The sequence below is a fragment of the Balearica regulorum genome, chromosome 29 (assembly GCF_011004875.1).
Source record: "Balearica regulorum gibbericeps isolate bBalReg1 chromosome 29, bBalReg1.pri, whole genome shotgun sequence".
In the NCBI taxonomy this organism is placed as follows: Eukaryota; Metazoa; Chordata; class Aves; order Gruiformes; family Gruidae; genus Balearica; species Balearica regulorum.
Window position 1 is genome coordinate 2,177,514 of NC_046212.1, and position 24,714 is coordinate 2,202,227.

At 62.9% G+C, this 24,714-nt stretch overlaps 2 protein-coding genes across 3 annotated transcripts; both read right to left on the minus strand.

The window, feature by feature from the left end:
* Positions 1-196: 196 nt before the first annotated feature.
* On the minus strand, positions 197-21,090 carry ASIC1 (acid sensing ion channel subunit 1). 2 transcript variants are annotated; one of them, XM_075737714.1, is made up of 12 exons: positions 20,649-21,090; positions 19,437-19,831; positions 18,164-18,359; positions 4,680-4,830; positions 4,083-4,210; positions 3,725-3,875; positions 3,577-3,633; positions 3,343-3,496; positions 3,166-3,257; positions 2,833-2,912; positions 2,603-2,707; positions 197-2,380 (listed from the first exon to the last, which is right to left on the minus strand). In XM_075737714.1, the coding sequence occupies exons 2-12, from the start codon at positions 19,799-19,801 to the stop codon at positions 2,276-2,278; spliced, it is 1,584 nt and encodes a 527-aa protein (XP_075593829.1). In that variant the 5' UTR covers positions 19,802-19,831; positions 20,649-21,090; the 3' UTR covers positions 197-2,275. The 2 variants fall into 2 exon arrangements, with proteins under 2 accessions (XP_075593829.1, XP_075593830.1); XM_075737715.1 differs by lacking the exon at positions 20,649-21,090 and adding an exon at positions 20,245-20,345.
* On the minus strand, positions 5,161-6,382 carry LOC142598646 (acid-sensing ion channel 1B-like). Its single transcript, XM_075737716.1, has one exon. The coding sequence runs from the start codon at positions 6,245-6,247 to the stop codon at positions 5,339-5,341; it is 909 nt and encodes a 302-aa protein (XP_075593831.1). The 5' UTR covers positions 6,248-6,382; the 3' UTR covers positions 5,161-5,338.
* Positions 21,091-24,714: the final 3,624 nt, after the last annotated feature.

The window sequence follows — 24,714 nt, forward strand, 5'->3', positions numbered from 1 at the left end:
GCGTTTAAAGACGGTGCTGGAAGTCTGGACCCAGGCTTTATCCTCCCCCACCTCCTTTTGGTCTTGGCTCCAGGATTTCAGTGACGCCTTCAAGAACATCCCGGGATGATGCCGTCCCCACCTGCCTCCCTCCTTGGGGAGCGTTTCCAGTGGCTCAGCAAGAGAGAAAGGCTCAGTGTTCATGAGTTATATCATTCTTTATATCATCGTTAAGAGTAGCAGGTATTGATGTACAATGCATCTGTCATCTTATTGTGCTTCCTATGAAAATGTGTGTACATAGTACAGATACCAGAGAGAATTCAACACTTTATACACTTGAAGGCATTCAGAGATCAGTAACAGAAAAAAAAAAATGGCACAAGAACAAGGCCTAAATGCTACTAGATGGGTATCTACACTGGTATGATGCATATATAGAGAGATATATATATATGTACACATATATATATAGTCATATATATTATATATAAGAAATATAAAATGCAGATGACATAATAGAAACAGAAAAGTGTATCAAGGTCAAATCCCAGCCCCATCTTTAAAAGCTTTAATGGGAAAGAGAGAGAAAGAAAGAAAATAAATAAATGAAACGCAATGAAACGTTAGGAAAAATCCATAAGAAAATTTATGGATGTGGCCGACCCGTCATCTTTGGGCGATCGCTGGATACAAAGGACTGACCCCCCAGTTCCTAATTTTGGTCAGGAAGCAAATAATAATAACAACAATAATAATAATAATGACAATAATAAAAACAAAACTGCAGTTTAGAAATAATAATTACTAAAAAGACTTATTGCAAAAGCTCTTAAAGATAAGTAGCACTTCAGCCTTGAGAGGGCTCTTGCTTGATGTGCAGGGCCTGGGGGCTGGCAGGGGCTGGGGGGGCCGATTTCCACCGACCCGAGAGCGAAATGGCGGTGCGCTTGCGGGCCCGGGGAGCAGAGACTTGGCCGGTGCCGGACGGCCGGACCCCGGCTGCGAGGGCAGGTCTCTGCGTGCCGGGGAGAGGGCAGCAACGGGAGGAGCAGCGGTGGTCCCGGGGCAGCGAGCCGGCAGGCGCCCCGAAGATGCCCAGGGCTCGCGGTGCCCAGGGGCAGCCGCTGTCGGGGGGTTCAGCGGGGTGGGAGCCTGCGGTCCCGTGGACCAGAGCACCCTGTGCCATGGGGTGTCCCTCAACCTATGAACCCTTCTGGTGCTGGGGCTCCTGTGCCCGCCTGGCCAAAGCGGTGCCAAGGGGCTGCCCGCGTGGTGCCCCTGGCTGAGCCGGGCCGGTGGCTGCAGCCGAAATGGGGGCCAGGAGTTTTCCTTCTGCCTTTCTCCCCGAGAATGGCTGTTTTTGGGGGCCGCACGGGGTAGCCCCAGGTTCCCTGGGGACGGGAGGGACTGCGGGGCAGGGCTGGCGCTGGCCGGGCTGCGCGGAGCCCAGGAGAGACGGGCAGGGAGACCACACCGTCGCCCGACCCAAGGCGGCCGAGGGAAGGTGCCCGGGTGGCAGGGTCTTCACTGCCGAGGTGGCACCCCCGGCCGAGCCCCCTCTGGCGATCATGGCCGGCCAGCGAGCTCAGTGGCCGGGCACTGCCGTCCCTGGGGTAGAGTGCAAAGGAAGACGTTTCGGAGAGGTGGAGGTGCCCCGTCTTCATGCGCATGGAGTGGCTGGGAGCGCCCAGGCGAGGGTGGGCTGCAGGACGCCGCGGTCCCAGGGGACAGCGAGGCTCTCCTGGGACTGCCGAACCCGCTGCCGGGCCTGCCGGGCACGCTGTGGGGCTCCTCGATGATCCCTCCTGCCGGGCATAGGGGTCCCAGCAAGCGCCGGCCAAGGTGTTGGAGCAGGATGGGCATGGAGACAATGGATGGACAGACGGACAGGGCTGTGGATGGAGACTCTGCGGCCGAACGGCTGCTTCTTCTTGGCTTCTGGGTTTCTAGTTAAAAAGGCCGAGGGGAGCTGAGGGGAGGAGACGGGGCAGGCCCGTGCCCCAGCCCGCTGTGCGTGTCGCTCCCCGCGCCGCGAGGATGGCCGGGCTGGAGCATCCTTGAGTCTCTGAACTAGCGGGGCAGGCGCGGAGCAGCTGCCGCGGGGGCTGCGCGCCGGGTTCGAGCGTGACCCGACCCAACCGCCTGCCCCAAAATCCGAGGCCGTCGCTCTTGTCCATGTCCCACCGTGGCGAGGAGCAAGGTCCCCTAGATGTGTCTCTCCGCTGGCGCTCGCAGGGAGAAGGGCAGCTCTCCGGAGGGCTTTGGTAGCTCAGGTTGTACATCCAGACGTCGGTTAGCAGGTGAAGTCCTCAAAGGTGCCCCGGGCCGGGTGATGAGGTAGGATGTTGGCTGCGTACGTCATGCCTGCCGGGTGGCCCCGTATGCTTTCACAGGGATTCTGCGGAGCAGAGGACGGATGGGATGTTGTGGGCTCTGGTTTCACCCAGACCACCCCAGGGATCGAATCCTGTCTCCCCACAGCGTCTCAGCCTGGTGCCTCTGCTCCCTTCCCAAGTGTTCCCCAAAAAGGTGACACCCACGCCCCCACCCCACACATCTGGGGCAGCCTTCGAGCTGCGAGAGGGGAGCGGCGGTTCCTTGCAGCATGCCCGGCACTTACGTGGCGTTTCACATCGTCCATGCTCAGCGCGATGCCCTTGTCCGTGTTGTTCCTCTTGTGGTTCTTGCGGCACTTGCCCCGCCGGCACAGCCGGTGCTTTATCACCTGTGGGAGCCAGAGTTCGGTACCGTGGGGGCTCACAGGCTGCTCTGCCCCACGTCCCGCACGAGCATTTCGGCACTCCGGGATAACCTGGGTCCCCTGGCAGCTGTGGGATGGCAGACACTCACCTCGTAGGCGTAGTCGAACAGCTCCAGTACCGTGAGGATACTGGCCCCGATGAACAGCCCCATCTGCCCTCCAATGTCACCTGCAGAGCAGAGGGAAGCCATCAGTGGGGCTCAAGTCTGGCACCCGTGGCGGGGCAGAACTCATCGCTGCTGCGACCGGTGCCTGGCCGCGGTGGTGAGGTGCCCCGCTCTGCAGCCATGCTGTCGGCACATGCCGGTGCCTCGGGAACAGGGCCGTGGTGCACGGGGCCCACATGAGACCACCCTGTTGGAGGATGCCGGCTGGGTGCTGCCACGGGGCCCCCAACACAGCTACTGACCCAGAGCGCTCACCCAGCAAGCCGGCCACCTCATACGCCTTCTTCTGCTCGATCGTCTCGTAGTTCAGGGCTTCAAAGAAGATATCCAGCACCAGGATGTTCTCCCTGTGCAGGACGGAAGCAGCATCAGGATGAGGTTTGGGACGGACGGACACGATGCCGCCCCACGCCCGTGGCCGCAGCGCGTTACCCAATGTACTGCTCCGACTTGTTGTACTTCTTGGCCAGGTACTTGGCGGAGGCTTTGCTGGGGATCTTCACCATGGAGAGCTCTTTGCCGTAGCGGGTCACGTTGCAGGGCATCTCGCAGACACAGTACTCGTTGTCCTTCTCCACCAGGAAATCTGATCAGGGGGAGAGGGAGATGGAGAGATGGAGAAACCCAACGCCCGCAGCTCAGTCCCACAGGGCCAGGCAGCCTCACCTAAGGCCGGATCCGCGCACTCCTTGTACTGCTCCGGGGTGCAGTAAGGGGCATCGCCTGGAGGAGAGAGAGAGCAGGTTTTCCTGGTGGGACCGTGTCGGCGGGCTGAGCCCAGCGGGGGCCGGATCCTGCCGCGCCTGGGGCTCACCTGGCATGTGCACCATGCGGCAGTTGCAGTTCTCCACCAGGTAGCGGGTCTCGCAGTCGATGCGGCAGGCGGTGATGCTGTAGGTGTCGTAAAACTCCGAGTCTCCCGCCACGGCCTTGCAGTCGCCCCAGGGAGGCGGTAGGTAGATGAGCTGGGAGGGGGCAGAAGCCAGGAGTGAGGAGAGAAGCCCAGCAGCCCCCCTCCCGCCTCCTGGCACGGCAAGAGCACAGACACTCTTGCTGCACCCCCCGACACGGGGGCACGGGGAGGAGGCTTAGTGTCCCACAGCGGGTCCAGCCCACCGCGCAGGGTGGGAGGGAGGCACCCCGGGCCCCCCCCGAGTCCCTCCGGGCCCTACCCGCTGCTCCTGGCAGGACACGAAGGTCTGGAAGCCGGGTGCCACCCCGAAGCCCAGCTGGTCGATCAGCGGGGGCTCGTCCTGGCTGTGGATCTGCACCTTGATCCCGGCTTCGAACGAGGTCTCGTCTGCAGCAGAGAGAAGCGGGGTGAGCACAGTGCTGTGCCCCGCTCCGCGGGGCTGCACCGAACCCTGCTGCAAGAGGCACTGAAACTTCTCCTGTCTCCCACCCTTCCCCTGAGCAAATTCGTTCATTCACGTGTCCATCCATCTGTCCACCCATTTGCTACACCACGTCCTTGTCCCCTCCGCCTCTGACCCTCCTGCTCCAGCACCCGGGGAGAGCGGCAGGGAAAGCGTTTGCCTCTATTTATAAACAAGTGGTGGCTGCTTTTCTAAACCGATGGGGAGTTGCCATGGCGAAGAGCAAAGACAAGGAGGAAAAAAGGAAAGAAAAGGGCCCAAAGTGATGAAAAATGGAAGGAGGGAAGAGGAGGGAGCCTGAGGGTGGCCCATGGGGTGGGGAGCCGGGAAGGGGCTGGGAAGCACCCGGGGAGCTGCTGGCGACCGAGTGGACCCGCTGGGGTGGTGGGTTACCTGTTTCCCCCCACACTGGCAGGTACTCGTCCTGCTGAATGTCCAGCATGATCTCCAGGCCATTGCCGGTGCCCCCCTTCATGGTGATGAGCCGGGGCTTCCCGTCCTGCCCCGCGTTGAAGGTGTAGCACTTCCCATAGCGGGTGAAGACCTGCGGGAGAGGACACGGGGCTGAGGCTGGGGCCCCTCTGCGGCACCACGCTGCTGCCGGCACCGTGGCCCGGAGCCGGGGGGGGCATCACCGGCCCTGAAACGCAGCTGTCCCAGCCTGGGGGTAGGATCCAACTAGGGCTCCTGCCCTACAGCGTGTCTCTCACCGTCGGAGCTGCCTGTCTTTGCCCCAGTGGAGGAGGAGACGTTCCCCACCAAGGCAGAGGGATGCCATGGACTTGGAGCAGACGCCTGGCAGATTTGCAGCACCTCAACCCCACAGACCCCACGGCAGCCCCAGCTCCCCGAGACGGCAGCGCTCAGCCCCACACCTGCACCAGCACCTCCTCCAAGCCCTCCTCCATCCCTGCAGAGGACGGGGCTGGACGGGATCCTGAGCAGCCCCTGAGCACCCCGTCCCTCCTCGGCTGTTCCAGCTAATGCCTCCGGCAGCCGGCGTGTCTCCACGCCACTGAGCTGCTGCCAGCCCGGACAAGGCGCGTGTGGGGTCAGTGCAGTCTGCACGGTGCCCCACGGGCGGTGGTGATGCGGGGACGGAGGCGCCAGGCACCTCCTCTGCAAACGCAGCCTGGAGCTGCTCTCCGTGTCCCGCCGGCGGGTCTCCGCAGCCAGTGCCGTCTCCAGCGAGACGCCCAGGTGCCGGCAGACGGGGCTGAAATATCAGCCTGTCCCTGAGCGAGCTGGCAAGGACAGCATCGCCCGCCGCGCCTGATCCGACACGATGCTGGCCGGAGCTGCTCCCCGTGCCCTGCCGCCTCGGGGCTACTCACCGCCGCGAAGTCGCCGGGGCCGCACCGCTCGCCCCGGTAGCTGCAGCTCAGCAGCATGTCCTCCAGCTGGTGGCAAGTGCGGTTAAAAAACCCGTACAAATTTAGGGGCTCGTCCTCATCCCCAGGGCTGGGCTGGGCCGGGGCAAAGCCCAGCTCCATCCCGGGCTCATAGTCGACCAGGGGGGCCAGGTAGAGCAGGTCCTCGTGGCTGAGCTGCGAGACCCGCACACGGTTGATGTTGCAGAAGGTGACGGCGGGGAAGGTCATCTCGGGGCTGTCTTCCTCGCTGAGCAGCGTGACGTGGTGGTACTCCAGGTAGTAGACGATGCGGTCGGCCACCTGGTAGAGGAAGACGGAGAGGGAGAGGAGGAAGGCCAGCGCCCAAAACGCCTGCCGAGCGCCCAGGCTGCCCTCCACGAAGATGTGGCTCAGCCCGTGTAGTGTGCAGCTGCTGGCAAAAGCCACGAAATCCGTGGCTGCCCCCGCATCCTCCTCCTCCTCTTCTTCATCCTCCTCCTGCCCGTACAGGAACTCGTCTGCTCCATCCTCTCCCCTCCCAGTGGCAGCAGCATCTCTTGGTCCTTCCTCGCTGGAGAAGGAGATGGTGCAGAATATCTGGAGAGGCATTGTCCGGCGTGGGGGTCCCAGCTGCAGCGTGGGGGTCCCGACTCCGGCGTGAGGGTCCTGGCCCCTGCCCTGCCACAGCCCGGGGGTCTTCGACAGTGGGTTGGTTCCTCGGGGTGTGGGTGAGAGGGGCTGGGGGACAGCAGGGAAGGGGGAAGGGGCAAGTGCAGAGAAGAGAAATGGAGAAGGGAAAAGGAGCAAGAGGTGAGCGGGAGTGAGGGAGAGGAGCAGAGGGATGCTCGGAGGGGACGGAGAGAGGAGGGTATATCAGGAGCGGGGAGGAGGAGAGGAGGAGCGAGGGGCGGTTCTGCGGGCTCCCCAGCTCCCCCGGGGCCGGCCGGCTGCGGCTGGCAGGACAGAGACATCGCCGGCTCCAGAAGCACCGACGCGTTGGGAGCTCCCGGGGCTGCCTGGGGGGCCCGAGGGGCTGCCAGGTCCTGTGAACACGGGTGTGCACGGGTGTGCGCACAGGCACCCGGGGTGCTGCGTACCCACACCGCATCCTCCATCCTCACTGCGGGGCAGCACGGCCCTGGCAGCCCGACCGGCTGCTCCAGCCAGGCCCTCCCTGCCAGGAGCCAGGCTGTTTCCGGAGCCACCATATGCCGGGCTCCCTGGGCTCTTCCGAGGGCCGCTGGAGCCAGAGGTGTTCCCAAAATGCCTGTGACGCTCTCCTGCCGCAGCCTGGCCGGGTGGTGCCAGTGAGGGCAGAAGGATGTCTGTGGTGTCCCCAGGCTCTCGTGGTGCTCGTCCTGCCCCGGCAGCGCCCATCCCTGCGGGCTCATCTCCCCATGCGGCGAAGGCAATGTCCCGAGCGGTGCGAGGTCTGTCCTCCTCCAAGCCAGGGCTGGTTTCGGCAGGATTTGGGTGCTGTCACGGCTTGGGTGATGACTCCTCCTGCAGAGCCCAGCCAGCGCATGGTGCGTCACCTCGTGCTCTGGATCCCCACGGGGCTCAGGGAGCCACCACGTTCCCCGAGGACGGCGTCCAGACCCTGTGCTGCTGGGGCTGGGGGTCCTGGGGAGGCAGCCCCGATCTGGGGTGATGGGATGGAGCCGGTGGCCAGGCCGGCTGCCGGGAGCAAAGGCGTCTCCTCCCTGCAGCCCTGCAGCAGCGCGGCACCTTCTTGCGGTTTGCTTTTTTCCTGCACTCAGCACTTCATAAAAGCATCCGATGCGACCACAGAGCATCTCCAGCCCCATCCCAGCACCGCAGCCTCCATTGCCAGCCCAAAGCGAAGGGGAGCATCTAAATACAGCAGCGCTTTGATGCGCAAGAGCTGGACGGGAGGTTTTGGCCGATGCCCGGGTGCAACGAGCACGTCCCAGCCCGCTGGTTCGGCTGCTGTGCCTCCTTCCTCGCATGCACCGCAGGGCTCCCGGGCCCTGAGCACATTCCGGCTCACGGACACGGGCACCGCCAAACCAGGTGGACAAATGCAACCTGGAAACTTGTACAAATCTGACCTGATACTGGTGCAAGGTTATCTGCTCTTGCTGAGCAAGTGATGCCGGTGTATTCGGCAGGACTTGCGCTGGGGATCCCTCCCGGCCGGCACAAGGAGACGTTATGGCTGATGATGTGACAGCGAGTTGTCCCCCGGGGGTCTGTTCTGGGGCTCCCTAAGCTCGATATTTCCAGAGGACCCTTGTGTAAGAGGGACGCTGGCAGCTGCCGCAAAGCTGGGGATGCTGTCAGTACCTGGGAGAAAGGGCGGGTGACCTTGGGGACGAGCGCCAGAGCCACGGGATGAAATTTCGTAAAACTGAGACCAAGGTCGCGCCTTTTGGGAGCAACCCAGAGATCCTGAGCTGGAAACTCATCCTGGGAAATGGAGCGGGGAGGTGAATTGGGTGGCTGGGAGCCACCGTGTCACGGGGACCAGGTCCCATCCCAGTCCTCTGCCTTTGATGGAGATGAGCCGCAGCCGCGCCACGGGCAGCACCAGGCTATAAAGGCTTCAGGGCTTCACCTGGGGGCGTTTGGGGGTGCTGGGCTGGCTCAGCCCTGTGGCAGCAAGGTGGGAGCAAGCCGGGCTGATCGCACGCAGGCAGGATGCTTTTGGCAGGGCGCGAACAGGTACGAGCTGGCTGAGGTCGGGGAGGGATTTCTGGTGTTCCCCGGCTCTGGGACAGGGAGTTTCTGTGCGATGTCTGTAGGAGGGAGAGGAGAAGAAGGAAAATGGAAGAGAAGCCTGAAGGGGTTTGTCCTGGCAGGGCACCAACAGGCGAGCGGTGCTGCCCGGGGCCCCGTGGGACAGTCCCTGATGCTGCGAGCGAGGGGCTGCTGCGATCCCACGGCACGGGGAGGTTTAATGTATCTTCCTGGGAGCAATTGCAGCAGGGAGAGGGAGGAGCTGTAATGAAAACACTCCATCATCGGCGGGGGCCATTAACCTGCCTTGCTCGGCTTAAACAGCTCGCGCAGAGTGCCGGGGCCGGTTCCCAGCAGCCGTGCGGGGCGGTGAGGATGAGCGCTGCGCCGGCTCCGGTTACCACCACCTGTCCCAGAGCCGACACTTGAGCCGGGGTGAAGGTGACCGGGGACGGTCACAGCCAGGAGCACGGTGGCACCGGCACTCAGGGGAGCGTGTCCTGACTCCGCCACTGGAGACAAACCGCGGCCGTGGCCCCGCGTTGCAGGCAGGGGGGTGCCGTCCTGGTTTGAGCAAGTTTTGGAGATGCTGGAGGAGTCCTTGGGCTCGTTCCAGCTCCTCCCTCGCCGGGAGTTATTTTTACCCTCTCTCAGGTAAAGCTTTGGTGGGGGAGAGGGACGGGGGATGCTATAATTAGCCGTGACATCAGCCCCCGTGGCGGCGCGTGCTGGGATGATGCCACCGCGCCCTGACCCACCGCTGGGGACCAGGGATGCTCGATGCCCCTCTCCCAGCTGCAGCGAGGGATGCGGGATGGTGGAAGGAGCCTGGTTTTTCCCGGCTCTGGCATAGCGTTTGGCCGCTGTCCCGGGGCGGTTCGGCCCTGCTCGTTGCTTTGCAGCTCGTCACGGGCCTGGGAAAGGAGGTTCCCTGGAGCGGGGGAGCACGGAGGCGGCGGGGGGGAGAAGCGGGAGGGGGATTTGACGGCAGCAACAGCACATTTCACAGCCTGTCACGCTTTAATGGCAGAGGAGATCAAAGCCGGGATGGAGTTATTCATAGAGATAAACCAATCCCCGAGGAGGTGAGGAGAAAACAACATTGCAAGCTCTGTTATCCCAGGCCTGCAAGCGGCAGCCCAGCCCCGGGGAGGCTGTCGCAGAAAGCGCCCCGGGAGCTGGACCCGCTCGGTGTTGTAACGGGGTGCTGCCCGTCCCCGCCAAGGACCCGCTGAGCCGGGGCTGAGCTGCCCGCAGCACCCCTGGGGGTGCCCGGAGGTCAGAGCTGACCGGTGGGAAGGGATGCGATGGGGTACGACCCCCCCAGCAGCCAGGAGCAGGGTTTGGGGACAGATTCGATGGGGCAGATGAGCACCCTGAAGCTGGGCCGTCCTGCTCCCATCACGCAGCCGGGTGCGTTGCGTTGGAGGGGAGAAAAAAAAATCAGGTTTGCAACGTGCCTCGGACCATGAAGGTGCTTCGCAGCTCCCAGAGCTGCCGTGGTGGTGGCACCCGCGGTGCCTCCATCGCTGCTCTGGGCAGGATGAGCCGCTTCGGGATGGCTCCCCAGCTGCAGATCCCCTCCCCGACCCTGGTGAGAGGCCGAGTCGGGGCAGCCAAGCAAGGTGGGATTGCCCGGGCGGCCAGGATCTCTGCCGGGACTAATCCTGCCGCCCCTTATCAGATGCTGCCACCTTGCCTCCACTCGCTCCGCCAGCCAAGCCGGGCGCAGCTTGTGTTATCCGGCCCTTTATCCCCCAGATTAGACGCTTCACAGTGGATTAGCATGTCACATTCTAATGCAGAAAAATTGGTGATTAAAAAGGAGTTTTTCCTCCGTATTATTCCCCACCTCCGCCTCCTCTCCACCCCGTTCCCCGTGGGCCCAGGCAGCCCAGCCCCAGCCGTGGGGAGCGGCGATGCCGCAGCGCTGGGCGATGTGGGAGCCCCGTCCCTGGCTCGCGCAGGGGACGGGAAACCAAAGGTCCCATTTTGGGCCCGGGCAGGGCTGACACGCTCCGTCCTCGCTGCTTTTGGTGGCAGGGCTCAGGGCGGAGGAGCCGGGTGCTCCAGGTCCCTGTGCCATCCTGCCCCGGGTTATCAGCTGCAGACCCAGCATCTGCAGCGCAGGACTTTAATAAAAAGCACATTATGGTGAGTAATGCGCTAAGTGGACTTCATTATGGACCCGGGGCCTCCCTGGCTCCCGTTGTTCCATACGATTTCATATCAGATGAGCCTTATCTCCTCTCCAAACGCTTCCATTTAAACTCCATTAATCTTTCAAAGCTTCCCTGGGCCAGCGCTGCCGAGCGCTTCCCAGCCAGCCCAGCCGGGTGCCGGCACTGCTGCACAGGGGCCACCTGCAGCCCCGCTGGCTCGGGGGGGGCTCAGCCGGGAGCCCCCAGCTCCGCGGGCGGTCGAGCGTGTACCCACAGCCAGCCCCTTCGCCGCGCGTCTGCTGCGACGGCTCCCGCAGCCACCGCATCCTTCTTGCCGGGGATCTATTTGCGCTCCTATAATTGAAACAGTTTGTAATGCTGAGAGCTTTCCGGGTGATTTACTCGGTGGTGGTGTCCCTTTGTGCCACGGACGGGTCACCGGGGCTGTGCCGGCTCCTGCCCCGCTGGGATGCGGAGGATGCTGCCGCCGAGGTGCTGCTAATTCCCGGGCGGCTGGGATTATTCTGGGTGGACACTTATCCCAGTGCCTCTCCGTGTTTCCTGCCGATCACGAATTACCCATAAGCAGGCTGCAATTTTTTCCGACATCCTTCACAGTCGCTTAGACAGTTCGTGCAAGCAGATTCAAGCCGACGGTTTTATTGGTGGGGGAAAAAAAAAAATAAAAGTGTATTCCTATCTGGTTTTCTTGCCGTGTTCGCTTGCTCTGGCTCCGCACACATCACGGTTTTCAAATCTAATCTAATCCACGCAGGGTGGTTACGCAGCCTCGGTGTGCGGCTGCTCTGGATGGGTCTCCCCATCACTTGACTGGGCTACGGTGCTGCCAGGAGAGCAAAGAAAAGGGGGCTTAAAATCCCCAATAAACCAGGGGGAGAGTGGGGAGCACCCTGCCCCAGCGCCGTCCCGCACCCCGTCTCTGTCCTTATGGTAAGAGCCTGGGTGCAAATGCATCAAACCGTCCATACAGCAAAAAAACCCCCAAAAGTCCAAAAAAAAAAAAAAAAAGGTTATAATATCCAAGTGTCGGGGCCTGTATAAATAAATAAGAGCCTGAGACAGCGAGGAGCTTCTCGAGTCATGGTTGTTTCGGGAACTGCAGCGATGCCTGCTGCTTAGCGAGCCCCGGCTCCGGCCAAACTCTCTGCAGGCGATAAAACAAAGGCGTCTATAAAAAGCCAGATAAATTAAAACCGAGGCAAAAGGCCGCGAGACAGTTAATTTCCCAAATCTCCCTGTGGAGATCTCTGCTTCCCGCATGGCTCCGCACGCTCGGGGCACCTGCGCCTCTTTGCCCCCCATTTCTCCCTCCTTGACATGGGGGGCGAGAGGGAAAGCGGCAGCAGGAGGTTTCCTGGGCAGATTCTTCGACATCCCCCTCTTTATCCATCGTGGCCGGAAAACGCTCGAAAGCCTCCTCATCTCTCCCAGCAGCCACAGATGCCATTAAACCTTATTAATAATAATTAATAATTCATCGGTTAATGATTCTTTATGTGCAAAGAGGAGCAGGAATGGCCTGAGGTGCGTCTGAGCCGCTCCGAGCTCTTGGCACGACACCTCCGGGTGCGCGTGGTGCATCTGGGTGTGCAAAGTGCTCCCGGGCGTGCACGCCGCCGCCGGGTGCGCAAAGTGCTTTGGGCGTGCGCGGGATATCTGGGTGTGCAAAGTGCTTTGGGTGTGCGTGACACCTCCAGGTGCGTGTGATGCCGCCGGGTGTGCCCAGCGCTCCTGCGCGGGCCGTGCTGCTGCGCACCGGGGCTCTGGGCACGGCTGTGCGTGCTGCTGGGGCTGGATGGTGCCCCTGGGACTAAACGACTCCCGGCTGGGCCTGATCCTGATTCCGCGTGTCCTTCTCTCTCCTTTTCTAATCGCCTGCCGGGGTGGGCGGGAGCGATGTTCTTCGGTGCTTAGAGGTTCGAGGCGCTAAATGATTTACCTGCTCCGTCGCGGAGCTGCTAATGAAGCGGCTGCGAGGCACAGGCACGCGTCAGCCTCCCGCCGGGTTGTGCCCAGCGCCGATGTCCTCGGCCCGCTTGGTCCTGACTCTCTTCTGCGCCGGCTCAGCCAAGATCGCGGTGGGTTCGGTGGCGCCGCTCCCGTGCAGGAACGGCGCCGGGGTCGTACCGCGGCGTGGCCGTCCTGCTGCAGAATGAGCGTGAAACACAACTGGTCTTGAACAAGAGTTGCCGTCGCCACGTTAGCGTCAGCACGGGGTGAGCGAAGCCACAAGCAGCCCGGGGATCCCCCATCCTCCTGCCCGCACCCCGCGGGCGGCCGTGGCTGGAAAAGCTTGGATGGAGCCGGGGAAACGAGGCGGCCGAGGAGACACGCTCGCCGGCGTCTCTGCTCCGCGCCCGAGGGCTAAACTGCTCACGGCTGCTCTCTGGACGATTTGCTTTGAGCAAAACACCGTGATACTTGAAAGTCTCCGAGCTGCCCATGAGCCGACAGAGTCGGGGCGCTCCCGACCCGCTGTGTTTCCCGGGAGAGCCGAGTCACCAGCAGCAAATGGCTGCGGTCCCGCGCGCGGCTTCTCCTCTGCTCCATCACCTCCAATTATTTTGCACCAGGCAGCCCATGTCCCGCTGGGTTTGCTTCGTTCGTCTGGAAAATGGTGCAACCTCTGGGGTCAAACGATGCTGCTGTTCCACGGCAGAGAGAGGCCGATGCGGAGGGTGAACCCGGCTGGGAATTTGCGGATGATGCAGGTGGGGATGGTGCGACTGGGCTCCGGGGAGAACCGCTGGGATGCCGGAGGTGAATCGCTGCTCAGAAATAACGGATACACGCGAGCAGTTTCGAACACTTATAAGTTATTTAGGAGCCCGTGTGCCGCTTTAAAAAGCGATTTACATAAATCACTTAAATGTCTTACAGAATGTGTAAACACGCCGGCTCCGTCGGGCACTGCGGTGGGAGCTGCCGGGGCTCGATGTGCCGCCGGGGACCGGCCCCAAACCAGGAGGACGACGTTATTTGGGGCCAGTGGCCGTCCCTGCTGCCCGCGCATGGTCCCCAAGTTGTTTTTCCAGAGCCAGATGGGCCCGTGTGGTTTGTTTATTAACGGTCTAAAGCTCCAGGAAATATCTGGGTATCAGTAATTCCCGCGCCCAGTCTCTCCAGCTGTGTTGGAGATGCTTTTCACTCCGGCGCTGTGATTATCCCTTAACGCTGTGCCGCAGGGGAGCTCCGCTCGCCGTGGGGCTCCCGGGCTTGTGACTGCCGCAGCTCCGCGCGGGGCCGCGGGGTGCCGTGGGTCGGACGCCTGGGTCCCCCGGAGGGTGCTGGGGTGTGGGTCCTGTGGGGCGGCGGGTCGAGGTAGAGCAGGGAGGCCAGAGGCATCCCCTGGTCCGAGTACCCCAAGACCAGCAGCCTGACCCTGTTGCACCCCTCCCAGCTCCCACGGGTGCTGGAGGACACCCTGGCACCCACTAACGGGGCAGGTTTGAATGAGATGAGGGGGTTTTCATGGGGGGGGAAAAGCCACGGTGCCCCTGGGGGGGGCAGGAGCTGACCCCCAACACACACCAGCTGGAGTGAGGTGGGCTGAGCAGGGGGCTTTGGGGGTGCAGAGGGGCTTTGGGGGGTGCAGAGGGGCGTGCATTGGGGCTTAGCAGGGTATGGGGTACAGGGGGGGTGCAGAGGGGCACAGCAGGACCTGGTGGGGTCCAGGAGGGCTCACCAAGGTGCAGTGGGGTTCAGAAAGTTGTGGGTGCGACGGGGTGGGGTACGATAAGATGCCACTGGATCCGTTCTCCATCACAGCAGCTACTGCATTGCTCCGGAGATGGGGGGAAGGAAGAGAGGAGGAGTGTGGTCGGGGTTTGCCAGGGCTGCTCCGGATCTTTCCTGTTCCCTCCCTTGCTCTTCCTCCGTGCGCTCGGTATTTCCAGGGCAGAGGATGCAGAATCCGATGCAAAAGGCAGCGGCATGATCTCCATGTCAAACTCAATTCTCCCTACTGCCAGCTCAGCCCCGGAGCCTCGTGGAAACGGTCCAGAGGTCTTAATCCTCTGCAGTTTATCGAGGATGTCCCGTGCGCTCTGCCCCGGGGCTGCCAGCTCGCGTGCCAGCCTCGGCCACTGTGCCCCGAAGCAGGACGGCGGCGAGGACCTGGGGGACGTGGCTCTGCCCCCCGAGACGGGCTCACGGGGTGTGAGAAGGAAAAGCCGCAGACGCCCGTTGCGCCGTGCCAGGCACGGTTCCTCACATCACCCCTGGCTGCACCGACCCCCCCCAAAAAAGGGGCTTCATGAGCACGGGGCATCGTCCCGAGGTTTAATGCTGGTTTTACACGGGGCAGCCCCGATTCCTGTCCCGTGGGCCATGCCGGGGCTTGCAGAGGAAGCTTGGACTCTGGGTTTCTCCTTTTTCCCTGGGATGAAAAGCAAATTAACAGGGTGTAGAGCCCAGAGACAGGACTCCTGGGCCTTTCCCTTGCTGGGTGAGGAGCAGATCCGTGGGGGATGAGCAGGGCTCCAGGGGCCCTTTACAGGAGAGAGGGGAAACGCAAGCTGGGAGCCGGCGGGGCCGTGCATTCCCGCAGAGAAATGAGGGCTCGAACTTATAAATAATGAAGTAACAGGCGTGAAACATTGATCTCTGCTGCTAATGAGCACGTCGGGGAGCGCAGTCCTGAAACGGAGACAGCAGTGAGGGCGATTCCTCCTTCCCCGCAAAGGGGAACCGGGCGGCCGTCCCCTGCGCCCCACCATGCATGGCCCTGGGAGCGTGAGGCTCCGGGCACAGCCCCGGTGATGGGGACACCCTCAGCCCGCGTCCCTCAGGGCCGTCCCCGGAGCAGGGTCAGGACTTGCCCCTCAGCCTTGTGTTTGCCCCTCCGGGCTTTCAGGCCGTGCCAGGATTTTGGGGTGGGGAGAGGAGGCAGCTGCACCTCCCTGTGCGTCCTCCTCCCCGTCCTGGAGCGCTGCGGGGCGTGGGGGGGGCTTTGGTGGGTACCAGACCCCCCCCGTGGTGCTGGAGGGGCTGTGAAGAGCAAGGGCAGAGCTGGGGGGGGGGCAATTATTGTTTCCCCCAGGATCTTCTTAGAGGGTTCAGTCCCCGCTTGGGACGAGGCCCAGCCCGGTCAGCTCCAGCTCTGTCCCTGGAGCATCCCACATCCTGCACCCGGCTGCTGCTGGGCAGCACCCAGCCCCTGCGGCCAGGGTGGGTGCAGATGGGGTGGGATGAACAAAGCCAGGCCCCCCCCCCCCCCCATGCGGCCTGGTGATGACGCAAGATGGGAAAAGCCCGTATAATCCCAGGATGGGCTTCCCGCGGCATCCGGCACCAGCTCTGTGCGCCGGGGATCCTGGCCTGGCCGCAGGGCGACGCCGTGCGCTGGGGCGGGGGGGGGGGGGGCGATACCCAGCCCACAGCCCCCGTGGGGTGCTCCTGGGTGGGTGCAGCATGGGGGGGCACATGGGCAGCGCTCCCAGCACCGGGGGGGGGCCCTGGGCTGCTGCAGCTGCCCCCCCGGCGATGGTCTCCCACCCTCCGGCAGCGTGAGGGGGGGACGTAGGCAGGAGGCGGCTCCTGCCGCCTTATTGTCACCCCGGATATTTCGGTTACGGCAGCCCCTCATTTGCATTCGCCGCGTCTCCCCCAAGCCCTCCCTTCTGCCAGGGACAGATAACGCGGCAGCCGCGGCGTGTCGAGGCCGCGGCGCTGGCGGCAGAACCGCGGTTCTTCCCGTCGCCTCCTGCGCCGGCCAGCATCAGCATGCAGCCAGCATCGCCCAGGCGGCCGCTCGCCCCCCAACTGTCCCCGTCGGCCCCCCCCCCCGGCTCTCCCCACCGGCCACGACACCGAAGTTAAATGACTGCAAAGGGGACGAGCGCAGCGAGAGCACTGACATCCATCCCTGCCCGCGTGCAGGCAGCTCCCCCCAGCCCATGGGGTCTGGGCAGCCCAAAAATCCTCCGCGGTGAGGCCCCTCGCCAGACGCGGCATCGCCTCGGGATCAGCGAGGGGAGAGGGGCAGCACCGGCTGCAAAAGCACCCGCTCGGGGCGTCCCGCTAGCCTGGGCGATGCAAGGGGCTTCCCGAAACGCAGAGCTGAACACAGCCCCTGCGGTGGGACCCCCGTCGGGGCAGCGCGGGCTGGGGGGGCTGATGCATCACCCGGCGATGGGCCCCAGCACCCACCAGCCTTGCCCGGTGCCGCCGGACCCCGAGCGGCACCGATCCTGGCTCAGCCTGGAGGGATGCGGTCCGAGCTGGGAGTAGGGACCAGCGAGGCGGCAGGAATGAACCTGTCAAACAAATCCCTCTAAAAGCTTCTGCGAACCCCGGGACCCCCGCGCAGGGCCGGGGCAAAGGTTTCCCAAACAGCTTGGCAAGCCGGGGCGGCTGCCGGGACCCCGCGCGCGGGCAGCACCATCCCCAGCCCTGCCACACGCAGACCTGCCCGTGCGAGGCTGCGAGGGGAACCCAGAGAGCAACGTAAATATAGCACAGAGCCAGCTTTTTCTAATCAAATCCATTAAATCATCCCAACCTGCTTGCAAGGAATAATCCAGGCAGGAATAATAAACCAGCTGCGAGTCTATTTTGCTTTTGTGGGTTGGAGGGGATGCAGAAAGCAGGGTATTTGGACGCCGGCAGATGAAGGCAGGGAGCCGGGATGAGGGTCCCCGAGGATGCTTCGGCACAGAAAACACGACCGTGCACCGGGAAGAGCCCGGCGTCGAAACGGCTGGTGGCCGCACGCAGGCTGGGACCCGGCCCCACTCGCCAGCCCCACGGGAGACGAGCCAGCCCCACGGGAGATGGATCCAGCCCCCTCCGGGCTGCAACTTGCCTCCATTTAACAAATAAAATGCCTGACGGTTGACAACAGAGAACTGCTCTATGTAAAGAGCCTGTCAAGGGAATTTAATGCAGATGACTAAAATCACCCGAATTGTGCTGGGACCTGGGCAGCAGCCCCGCAGACGCCCAGCCGGTGCCTCGGCGTGCTCGGCAGCTTCATCCTCGTTCAGCGTGGGATGCGAGTGGGACATCCCTAGGCTGGGAACGAGGATGGGGACCCCGAACAGCGCAGAGCTGCACGCTCCACGCTGGAGCCGGCTCGGGTGCCGGAATTTATTAGGCAGCACCCGAATAGCCGGCACTGTTTAATTCCCAGCTGGATGGGGGGAGAGGCAGCCGCAGGGGTATAAAGGCTTTATTGTGCACTGGATCCGAGCACCAGCGCAAGATACAACCTCCGTGGCGGGGCACAACGCCGTGCCATGCCACCGGGACCTGCTTTCCCCGAGGGATCGCAGGGCTCCCTCGGGTCCCCGCGCGCCATCACCACGGCTCTCCCTGCTTTTCCGCTGGTGCCTCCTCACCGCACGGCAGTTTCCAGCGCAAGGTTTCCAGCCCGGCACGCACAACCCTGCTTTGCAAAGCACGAGTGATCCCGGGGAGCTTTGCCCATGCGGGAGCACCCCATGCAGCTGCACCGAGCAGCACGCGCTCCCGGGGAGTAACCTGGACCTCTAAAACCCAGCGGCATCCCCTGGCATCCCCTTAACGAAGATGCTGCCAGTCCTTTCCTGGCTGAAAGGATGCAGGAGCGGCTACAGGTGGACAAACACCCTCCTTGCGTGGGGGAAACGCGGCATTGCGCCGGGGCCGCAGGGGCACTCACCACTTTGAAGTCTTCGGGGGTGCATTGCTCCCCGCGGAAGAAGCAGGACAGCAGCATCTCCCGGATGTCGTGGCCAGCCCGGTCATAAAACTCCAGCATGTTGAAAGGTTTGGGCTTGAAGTTTCGGAAGTTCGCCTTGTCCTGCAGGATTTCCAGTTGCTTCTCATCGGCGGTCTGGGTGTCTGGGATCTCGTATCTTAGGAGAAAGAGCAGGCAGAAGCTCAGGCCTGACCGTGGCAGCTGCTCCTGCTGGCAAAAGCCATTTGGGCTTCACGCAAGCCACTTCTGCCTCGACCCTGGCGGGGGCTCAGCAAAATCCCAGGCACTTTGCAGGTGGCATTTCCAGAGCATTCAACAGGACAAAGCGGCCCGGAGGCACGTGAGAGGCGACACGAGGACGGGCGAGGAGAAGCTGGGCAGCGGCAGTGGCCACGTACCAAAGCCATCCCGCTCGTCTCAGAGCTGGTCCCGCAGCACCGGCCCTGGCTGAGGCCAGCCCAGCCGCCTGTCCCGTGCCTTTGGTGGCCTCACCGGGATGTGGGCTGAGTGTGCTGGGTCTCAGCCCCCGCTCTCGTGGCTGTAAACCCCTCCGTGGGGCACGAGTGCGGGCAGCGGTGAAGCCTCCTGGCAAACGGCACAGGCAGGGAGGGCGCCTTGCTGCCGGCACCAGGCTCGCAGCGGTGGCTTGTCAGCACGAAGGAGCCGCTACAGCCACGGGGATGAGCTGGGGAGGGCGGGCGAGGGGCCTCCCCGTCAACCCTGCCACCGCAGAGTCCCACGGCCTGAGGAACGACACCGATCTCCGGTCCTGGTGCAGGGGTGATGCTCGGCAGCTTCACCTGCTGGCATCCCCGGCCTCACTGCGTGCGCCAGACACCCAGGATATGGTGTTGGAGCTATTTATGCCGGATCTGGTGTCCCTGGCCTTGCTGCATGTGCCACACACGGGGAACGGGAGCCACATGTGCCGAATTCATCCAGGGCAGCCCAGCGTGGGAGCCGCGTACCCAGGAGCAGTAGCAGGACCTGGGGGCTCTCCGCTGCCGGTGTTGCCGCACAGTGGCCGCATCCAGCTGCGGAGCCGAACTAACTCAGGATCCGCTTCCTCACGGAGACTGGGGAGATGCCGCCCATGCCAGTCACGGAGTGCAGCTCTCCGGCACTCGCTGCCCCACGTGGCGCGGGGCTGGTGTGGTGGCTGGGGCCGCGCGCGGTGGCCTGCCCCGGCAAACGGAGACGTCACCTGGGGCCACCTCAAAGCACCGGCACCCACCTGTTATTGAGCAGGGCGAGGAGCTCGCCGGCGTGGTACAGGTCGTTCTTGGTGACCCGGCTGAAACGGAACTCGTTGAGGTTGCAGAAGGTGACGGCGGGGAAGGTGAGCCTGGTGGCCGCCACCTCGTCCAGCTTGGTGACATGGGGGTAGAGGAAGTAGTACTGGATGCGGTTGGTGCAGACGAGGGCGAGCAGCGCCAGCGAGCCCAGGAAACACAGCGCCCAGACCACGCGCTTCAGCGACAGCCGCTCGTACGAGAAGATGTGCGAGAGCCCGTGGAGGGTGGAGCTGCTGGCGAAGGCCTGGATGCTCACCGGCTGCCCGCTGTCCACCTCCTCCTCGTCCACCTTTAGGTCCATCATGGTCCGCGTCGGCACCCCGGGGTGGCCACTCTGCCGAGAAGGGAGCCCGTGGGTCCTCGGTGCCGCGGCGGCCTCGTGGGTGCTGCCGCTGCCCGGCCCGTGGCATCCCCACGCAGGGATGCGCCTGGCAGCCCTCGCACGGGGCAGGCGCTGTGCTGTGCCCTGCTCTCCCCCCCCAGCCTATGTGTATATATATGTATATACACACGCACGTACATGTCTGTAGATATACATGTATACATTTATCTGGGCGCAGCCTCTCGCGTTTCCTCCCCTCCCGCCTCCTCTCTGCCCTCCCCATCCCATGGCAGGACCGGGGTGCTGTACCCCCCCCCCAGCACCCCCTCCCACCCGCTCCCCCCCCCCTCCTCTTCCTCCTCCTCCTCCTCCCCCAAATGGCACCGGCGCATCGACAAACAGATGAAGGAATGGAGGATGCAAACCTGGAATCAGGGCCGGGGGCCGGGGCCGGAGCTGGGTTCGTTCTGCTCCGCGACGGCGGCTGCCGCTGCGACGGGGGGAGCGGGGAGAGGAGCGGGGAGAGGAGCGGGGAGCGGGGAGAGGAGCGGGGAGAGGAGCGGGGAGAGGAGCGGGGAGCGGGGAGAGGAGCGGGGAGAGGAGCGGGGAGCGGGGAGAGGAGCGGGGAGAGGAGCGGGGAGCGGGGAGAGGAGCGGGGAGCGGAGCGGGGAGCGGAGCGGGGAGCGGGACCAGCCTCTCGCTGCCGGGGGAGGGGGGGGGAGGCACGGAGGGTGCGAGAGGCACCGAACCCGGCACCGGTGGGCGAACCGGAAAAGAAAAAGGGGGTAGAGATGGTGGGGGGGGAGGATAAAAATAGTCTCGGTGGTACCTTGGTGCAGGCGTGGGAGCGGGGATGCGCCGGGGCCTCGCTCAGCACCGGGCGGGGGGACCGGAGGCGACCATCGGCGGAGAGGAGGCAGCTGCCGGGTGCGAGGAGAACGGAGGGGGAGAAGGAAGGCGAGCGGGAGGCTGCTTCCCTGCCAAACACATGGATACCTCCCCCTGTGGCTAGCTGGGAGCTGGTGATTTCTTCAGATGCATAATCCGCATGAAGTCATTGTCTGTGCGCTGGTGGGGCCGGAGGCCGCGGAGGGGTGCCGCAGGCCGGTGGGCAGCGAGGGGGAGGAGGAGGAGGAGGAGGAGGAGGAAGAGGAGGAGGAGGAGGAGGAGGAGGGAGAGGCGGAGGAGCCGGGCGCTCCAGCGATTGCAGGCTGCTGGCAGGGGCTGTTGGTGCTGCTGGCGTGTGCATGTGGGTAATGTGTGTGTGTGTGTGTGTGCGCGTGTGTGTGTCCCATCCCCCAGCGCCTTCCAGTGATGCTCCGGCTCTCCGCTCCGCCCGAGCCCCCCCCTCCCCGACCCCCGATACAGCCCCGACCCGGCTCTCCCCTGCCACGGGCCCCTCCGCCCTCACAGCCTTCACCCATGGGTGGCCCCGGCGCTGGACACTCGGGTTGGTCCTTCTCGGGAGGACCGAAGGCGCCTTCCAGCCCTTTCTGGGCACCTGCTCGGGGTGGCAGCGGGGCACCGCGGTGCCTCGAGCATCTGTCCCGGGATCGCCCGGTGCGGCCTCGCTCCCGGCTGCCTGCTGCCACGCTCCCTGGCACGATGCTCGCCGCGATGGGGACGAGACCCTGCCAGAGACGCTGGGCTCCTGCCCCTGCCCCACGCAGGACGTGCTGCCCCTCTCCCAGCTATTCCCCTTCTGCCACTTACAGAGTCATCAGAAAGGTGCTGTTGTCCCCAGGGTGCTCCCCAGGGCAGGAGGCACTGGGTGCTGGGTGCTCTCACCCTCCCCGGGCAGAGCAAGAGGATTGCACAGCGCTGCCCACCTTCCCGCCGCCTCCGGCACCTCCAGCCCTGCTTCACCTCCGTCTGCTCCCCATGACTGTCCCCCCCCCGAGCTGGGGGACAAGCGCCACCGCTGCAGAGCTCCTGCCGGCAGCAGCGCAGGGAGCAGAGGCTGCAGCAGGCGCCTGCCCGCTGCTCCCAGTAAGGTGACTGCAGTCAAATGGAAAAGAATGTTTCAACGTCCTGTACAAGTGTGATATTGGAAAGGGACAGCCAGACCCCGGGGTTGACCCCACAAGCTGCGTCCCTGCACCAAAGGTGTCTTCCCAGCGCGCCGTCCCTGCCTGAACTGCGGCTAACGGGAGCACGGGCAGTTTGGGGTACAGCAGGGTCAGGCAAATCCCTTGTCCCCAAATCCTGTGACTGGGACACACTTGGCTCGGTCCGTTTCTGGAGCATCCTCTCCCAAACTGGGTCCTCACCCATTCCTCATCGGAGCGGGAACCAGGGGTTTTGCAGCGGGACATGCTGGGGGACATCTGGGGGGAGATGGGGCTCAGGGACACCCCCGTGAGCCAAGGCCCCCACTCGCTCACTGCTGGGCACAGGGACAACCCTGGCAGCGCTTGGAAACGCGGCTGCAAGGCCGGGAGAGCGGCGTTAGCTTTTCCAGTTGGCATCAGCTCTGCCTTTCCCTTCCCCGCTCCGTTCTGCAGCGAGTCGGCACCGCTCCTTGCCTGGACGACAACTGCCTGCTGATAGCCGTCTCTCCGTCAGGGCTCCTGATAGAATCCTGGAGAAGGATGTGCTGCTTGGATGTGGGATAAGAACATTTAAAACTGGGTTGGTTTTTTTTCTCCCCCCCCCCCCCCCTTTTTTTTTCCTTCCAGATGACAAGTCATTCTCTGCAGTGGTTTTATTGACAGTAAATCCACCAGCAGCGGCAGGGCTGCACGCAGGGACGGATGGGGTTTCAGGCCGGAGCGGATGCACACGTGGACGTACTTGCAAGCCTTCGCTTTCCACCGCACAAGAACCCCCAGCGAAGTGGCTCTGCATCTCCAAGCCACCCTGGCTGGAAATCACCTTTCCTGGGGGGGGCTCAGGTAGCCGACGGGTCCCCGAACGCCCCGGGATCCTTTCCTGCAGGAGCCGGCGAGGAGGCGAACGGTTGGAGGAAACTTCCTCACCGCTGGCCCCTGGCCAGGAAGGATGCAGCTGCATCCTTGGAGTCGAGTGGAGCGTGGGGAGCGCAAGCATTTCCGCATTATTTTTCGGGGAAGCCACGTGAGGGTTGTGTTAATTCCTGCTGGGAGAGGCGGTGGGACCAGCTGAGGGCTGTGTGATGGGTGAGGAGCTCACAATTAGCCTCTGGTGATAATTGATAACAGCAAGCCACCGGGCGCTAAGGCTTAAAGGCGGGTAGCCAAGGGGTGGGCTGGGACCTGAGGGTGATGGGTAGTGGGGTGTGAGGAAGAGGAGGAGAGCTGCTGTGGCTGAAGGGCTGTTCAGTCCCGGCTCAGATCCAGTAGCCAGGGCTCCCCTCAGGCATACCCACAGATCCAATTAGCGTGGAAAAAAGTAATTAAGGGAAGGTGCTGCAGTGCTGAGGCTCCCAGCGCAGGCTCCAGCAGACAGGCAGGCAGGCACCGGTGTGTCTTGGGAACACCTCGGGAGCTTGGGCCAAGGGATAACTCAAGCCCTGGGGCCATTTTTCTCGCTTTCCAAGCAATGTTTGTCCCTGTTCCACCACGCATGCCTCTGCTACAAACAAACTTCCATCCTGCTCCTTAGAAGAGCATCTGCAGAGAAAGAGCATCGCCAGGGCAAGGATGGGTAAGAGATGCTTCTCCGCGCTTTTTTGGGGTTATGCCCTGATATCGCTCCCTCTGTCGAGGCAGCCCTGGCTTGCAAATTGCTTTTCTAGCTGCACCCACTGCCCAGCTGCTGTACAGGAGGCAATTTGATTCATAATGCTCTATTAAGTACCGTGGGGGCTGGAGGTGCCAGGCACTGCCCCTTCCCTCCCCAGGGTGTGACGGTTCCGGAGGTGACTGGCCCTACGATCTCCAGGATTGCATCGTGTGCTTAAGGTGAGAGTTTTAATTAAACGGCCACCGATGGGGCATGCCACAAAGCTCTTTCCGCTGGCTGATGGGGCCGCGGAGGCAGCGCTTTGGTGTTCAGCTGCTGGTTGGGAGCCCGGTGCCGTTGTTTGCCCTGCGCTGCGTGCCCGGTGTTGCTCTAACCCTTGCTGTCAGCGGGTTTTGCAAGGCTGGTGCCGTGTCCGGCCTCGCAGCCCTTTCTGTCGCCCCATCCCACCCAGGCCAGAAATTCTAGGGGAGGGGGGGAAAGATTCAAGCCCCTCTCAAACCTGGGCTGAGTGACATGTGAAATATCTTCACAGATGATCTCTGCTAATGGATTGCAAATTGCTTCCATCAGCTCCAGTATTACAGATTGCTCATCTGAAATTGCTTCCAGGAGCCCATTTTGGGGCCAAACACTTCCTAGCTTGGGGAAATAACCATCAGCATCATTAGCAACAGTAAACTGTATTCAAATAAGACACTGTGGGGCCTTACCAGGACTTTTTATGCATGCCTTCCTCACTGGTAGGGTAGCTCCAGCATTAGGGGGCTGTTGTGTCCGCAGGGGGCTGGGTACCGCTTCTCCCGGTCCCCGTTGGCCCTCCCCATCGCTCCGGGCTGCTCCTCGAGGCATCGCTTTGCTCCAGCTCTGAACCAAGAGCAGCTCCGTTGCCTCCACATAGGCCCTGGTAGAGGTCCAGGGCTTCCTAATTCATGAGCGCCGTCGTTAATTATCCGCTGGAAGCCAAAGCATCTCGGTGAGACTAACGAGGCTATTAGCAGAGTCGCTTCTTGCCATTGCTGGCTCTGGTTGCCCCGGAGCACGTTGACTTCCCGGGTTGTCAAACGGAGGAAGAGATAAGCCTTGTGTTGCATCTTTTGGCTTCTGCTTGCTCTTGCCATTTAAACCACGCTTGACCATTTTTCAGACCTTTCCAAAGGAAACCGCTGTATCTAAATCCTGAGAAACGAGAACCCAGCGCGAGCGGCTCGGTGATACTGTGGAATTTCTAAATC